Source organism: Branchiostoma floridae, chromosome 7 (genome assembly GCF_000003815.2).
Source record: "Branchiostoma floridae strain S238N-H82 chromosome 7, Bfl_VNyyK, whole genome shotgun sequence".
Lineage (NCBI taxonomy): Eukaryota > Metazoa > Chordata > Leptocardii > Amphioxiformes > Branchiostomatidae > Branchiostoma > Branchiostoma floridae.
In genome coordinates this window covers 12,695,535-12,700,380 of record NC_049985.1, presented here as the reverse complement: position 1 = coordinate 12,700,380, position 4,846 = coordinate 12,695,535, and the positions used below count along the sequence as shown (strand labels likewise).

Genomic DNA, 4,846 nt, shown 5'->3' with positions numbered 1-4,846 from the left:
AGGCATGAAAATCTAGTATTACAAGCAATCAACAACACTGGAAGATCCTTGACCCTTTCCGACCTGATATTTCACCCAATGTACGACCCACATTCTACAAACAGGTGTTAAAACAACACTATTGACAGTCGTGACATGGAAATACAGAACTTGACTGTTTGCTGTGGGAGGTGGCTGGGATTGTGTGTGAAGTTGTCAGATTTTACTGCCTATATATTTCTAGGGGTCATGATAACTTTAAAATTGCTAATAGGATACATCAAATACATTCCAACAAGCAAAATACATTTTAAAACATCCTTTACTATTAATCATTTACCAGACTTTAATCCATCACCACTCATAATATTTGTTACCTTAAATTGGTAAATATTTACTTAGCCTTAAATCCTTTAAAGTCTAAAAAGTCTTAAATTCTGACCGACACCTATTCTTTTCACTGATCAGTGTCAAAACATATCTCTTAAACACAGTAACCTTGTAAATGCAAACCTTTATACCTGAAGCTGACCTACACAATACATGCGTCCTCGAGCTGTCTACTTTTATCAATAACAGTGTTAGTCTTATGTGGTTGGCACTGGTTGCCATTGTTGACAATCAGATTCTCACTTCTATTATTACTAGAAATAGAATGCTTGACCGTATCAATACACCATCAACTACACACACTACAGAGATAAATGTGTGTTCTGTGTGAAACACAGGCAAGACAAAAATCTTGAAAACAGTACAAGTGCAAACCAAATCAAAACATACCACCTACATGTATTTACCTGCAAGTTTGTTTTACAAGTGTTATAATTGATACTGAATCCATGGCCCATATAACACTTTGTAGCCACTAAACCACATGATTTATTCTTCACACATTGTTTGACATTTATTTTTTTCTTCTCATCAGGTAAAGGATCAACCTTTCCTGGTTCCATCCGTCTATCTCCTTTCTCTCCTCATTAATAATGCAAAGAGTCCTTTGTTGGAACAACGCCAATAGCCATTATAGGCGAGGATAATTGAAACAGAACAAGCTGGGCAAAACACCTTTACATTGGTAACTTCCCTCTGCATGTCTTAATACAATTTCAGATAGTTTGTATGGATCAAACTGGGGAAATAAACTAAATTTTTCCTGGCTCTGATTCTGTATTTAAACATGTACATACCTATATCTTTTTTTTCATTCTTTAAATATGTCAGTTTCAGTTGTAAATATATTTTCAAAAGCTTTAAAATGGAAAGCTGTGCAGGTATATTGTTTAAGACCCTGGCTTACTTTCCATACAACACCCTCTATGCATTAACAATACTTTCACAGTCCTGCCATTGATGTACTTGACAATTACTAACAGTGGTTTAGTGCATGGTATGCTGCTGGTATTCCATGTCTAAAGTGATGTAGTGTAAAGGGCCGTCATGCTTACTTCTCTTCAATGTCATTCCTGCAGATCACGTTACAAGTCACTTGACACTCAGCGAGGAATCAGTCCATGAGTACTATAGATTATAGTGGACTTCTTTACATCACTTGAAGTGGCCTTAATCTGTTACCAGACAATACCCATGGGAGAAAAGCAATGAAAAAGGTCTAGAGTACTTAGCCTCTGTTGCAGTCTTTGAACGAGGCTGGTTTTCATTTTAGGGAGGGGGTTTGGGATTTTCAACGTTGGCTAGGTTCTCGGGAAAGGGAGTTTGCCGGGGAAGGGGGTTTGCTGTGGAAAGGACTTTGCCCTGTTCTTTCTAAGGCAAACTTCTTTCTTCCGCAAGTGCAAACTGCATGGAAGCTACAGTCAGAGCACTAGTAAAACCTACTATGCATTCTACAGCTTTCTCATGGTGTCAAAGTATGTGTATTTTGTGATGGCAACATAAGACGGAACATTGGAAACTAATCATTGACAGCTAAGACTCAATAAATTATCAATCAATTTGTATTTACCTTCTTGAGCTGCCAGTCCTCCCAGTAAAACTTTCTTAACAAAAACTCCACGCTCTTCTCCTGTTCTTGCACTCCTACCCCCAGCAATCTTAATTCCTGCAGCAACAGTCAAACAATAAAACAGCTCAGTATTACCACTTCACACCTTGTCATTACATGGTCATAAAACAAAGATAACTGTACTGGTACTATCATTTATCTTCTGAGTCACTAGACAGCGATTGCTGAGCGACAGTTGATTGACCAAAATAGGATTGTGCAGCTCTTGATTTCACAATTAGGATTTGAATTGATCAGATGCATGATGATCTAAAGTTGCTGTAAAAGACAACAAAACATCCAAAATTGTAAAACAAATTTGTACTTTCTTTATGAACTTTGTTGACTTTTAAGCAACATGTCAATGGTTGTTGAGTGGTCATTTAGCAGTCGCATCCTCTAGTGGGAATTTGACAGACAAAATAGTTTTGGCACCATTCTCTACTGGTTAGAGTTGGGAAGCAGAAAGATAGTTAAGAAAAGTTACTTTAGTCTCCTTACCTAGCCCATTCTGACAGTTGTTGAAGCCAACCTTGAAGGTGTTTCTCCTGGGTGAACTGTCCCCACTCCTACTGCCTGAGAAAGGCAGCGACCCCTCCCCACTGGTGTGGGTGTCGGTGGTCTCCTCTGTCATCGTGATGGTTGATGTTGCCATGGTGACATAATCTGGAATGGAATGTTGGCTGTTAATAGCAAATATAGACAAGTTTGGTGGTTGTGAAAACATTTCATGTACAAAAATTGTCTTTGTATCTTTCTCATACATGCAACTTTAATCTATCATCGTGCACTGCTGTTTATCTGAGTTGCATCAGATCCGTCTTTTACATCCATGATCTTACTGCTGTATTGATAACTAAAAAGATGCTTAACTGTACTTCTTCACCCTTCTCCTATAAAAATCATGGTCACTGTTGTGAAGTGTGTAAGACTGTGACCAACTGTAAACTAATGATTGTTTATAATGTAAAAAATGGTGTAATTGAATACAGCAGTGAACTGTCTCTAGGGATGTCTGCATCAAGACGAGACCTTGACTCTCATCAGTATGACAAGCTCATTGTTCCATCCATTTCCCAAAGGACTCCAGAGGCACGTATGTCATTCCAGTCGACATAAATTTTCCTATTAGTCTCTATAAAACATGATTTAGCAATTTGTAAAAGTCAATTTGTCAATCTTTTACACCCATTTGGTTAAAAACTCAAGTAATCCTGAGTCACTCACTAAAATTGATCTTGGGAAAAGCTATCTTGAAAAAAAGCTTTCTAGCCCTCTTTCAACCTCCTTGCTAGCACCAAGGCCAGACCAGGATACATCGCAGTGGAAACTGGAAAGTGATGGAAACACGTGTCTACCGCACTTGGACTTGTATATTAATTCATAGATTTATGGTGATTTTCTAACAGTGAGGTGGTTCCCTAGGGTGTCAGAACTACGCACAGATGACAAACGTCATTAGCATTGGAAAGTGATTCGACAAATGGACGTTGAATCATCAACGAAAAGGTGTTGAAATTGCAACATTATAAACTACGAGATGTGTGCAAGGTGTCTACAATCAGATAAATTAGTTCCTATGTGTTACACCCTCGTCAAACAAACTTAAATATCTACTTGGAGAATGTAAACATGGTTGCGTGAGTCAAGAAAACAACGCTACCGGATAGTCAAAACTCAAAACGGTGGGGGTCCAAATCTCACCTGAAATATAGCACTCACTCCGAGGGGAATCGTTAAAAACACAGGCCTTTCCTGGGCATCGAACCTGTCCCGTTAGCCACCCTGGTCTCACGACGACCTCTTGCAGTTGTAAAGGTGTGGGAAAATCGCGACCAGACGAGAATATGTTTAAAAGTTTAGATACGGCCGCGTCTCAGATTACAAAATTCCGCCATGTTAGCGTAAGTTCCCGGCATCCCTCACCGCCCTGGAAGACTGCATTTTCAAAGGAGGGGATGAAATAAGTTCGTTATTTGATCATGTAAATGAAAGATTGAATGTTTAAAATAATTACAAATATTAAAAATTTCGTAGCTTTTTTCCCTTGTATTGTGGGTTATTTGATGTTGATGCATTTTTAGTGAAATATCTATGATGAGATGTCTTTTCTACTCTCCCTACTAGTTTCACCCTAGTGGTCTAGTCTAGACACGTCCGGGTCACTAGAGGTCATCATGGCGGCCGTGTGGAGGTTTTACAGAAATCACTGGAAGAAACTGACATTTGGAGGAGTTGCCGTCGCGTTTTTAGGGAGATATCTGAACAACCAACATCAGTAAGACACATGTCAAATATGTGTGAACTGTGAAAGTGTAGGGTTGAATTCACGTCAAATATACCGCACTGGAAAGGATTGGGGGAGGGGGGCATCTTGCCATGTGCAAATTTGTTGTTGTTGATTGATGTAAATATGAGTTGATTTACTAATTTATAACAACCATAGCAATGGCCTTTGTCAGTATTCTGTACCTTTAAATTATACTTATTCCTTGAGGTTGTATTCATTCAAAAGTGTATGTTATTTTAAAGGAACTCTCCCTGTGTTGTTTTTTTTCCAGAGAAAACCTTGTCAGAAGAGAATTTTGTGACATAGCACAGGTGGGTGTTGCGTATATGTACTACGTGATAATGTTTTTCACACTCCATTAAAGCAGGGAGGTTTATTGATTAATGATGATGCAAATAATTTGCATGACTTTATCATTGTTACTTCAGTCATCCTAAGTTAAACATTCCATAGCCGGGGCGACTAGAAACGAAAAACTTATTTAATTGTAATATAATATACAGGATGTTTTTGTTTCTAGTCGGGGGGGGAACGTATTGGACTAAAAAGTATTTGCGTATCGGTTCCGTGGAGATACC

The 4,846-nt window shown here is 38.5% G+C and overlaps 2 protein-coding genes across 3 annotated transcripts in view; one reads left to right on the top strand and one right to left on the bottom strand.

The window, feature by feature from the left end:
- The window catches only part of LOC118419047 (syntaxin-binding protein 4-like), a 30,410-nt gene extending 26,490 nt beyond the window's left edge, over positions 1-3,920 (bottom strand). Inside the window, exons 1-3 of one of the 2 annotated variants that reach the window (XM_035825279.1) lie at positions 3,683-3,920; positions 2,480-2,644; positions 1,940-2,035 (exon numbers count right to left, since the gene is read on the bottom strand). In XM_035825279.1, coding sequence (XP_035681172.1) covers positions 1,940-2,035; positions 2,480-2,633 — 250 coding nt within the window. In that variant the 5' untranslated portion in view covers positions 2,634-2,644; positions 3,683-3,920. The remainder of the gene's footprint in view (positions 1-1,939; positions 2,036-2,479; positions 2,645-3,682) is intronic. The other variant, XM_035825278.1, reaches the window with a different exon arrangement.
- Positions 3,921-4,094: 174 nt separating this feature from the next.
- The window catches only part of LOC118419048 (acylglycerol kinase, mitochondrial-like), a 3,044-nt gene continuing 2,292 nt past the window's right edge, over positions 4,095-4,846 (top strand). The window contains exons 1-2 of the mRNA XM_035825280.1: positions 4,095-4,256; positions 4,540-4,579. Coding sequence (XP_035681173.1) covers positions 4,156-4,256; positions 4,540-4,579 — 141 coding nt within the window. The 5' untranslated portion in view covers positions 4,095-4,155. The remainder of the gene's footprint in view (positions 4,257-4,539; positions 4,580-4,846) is intronic.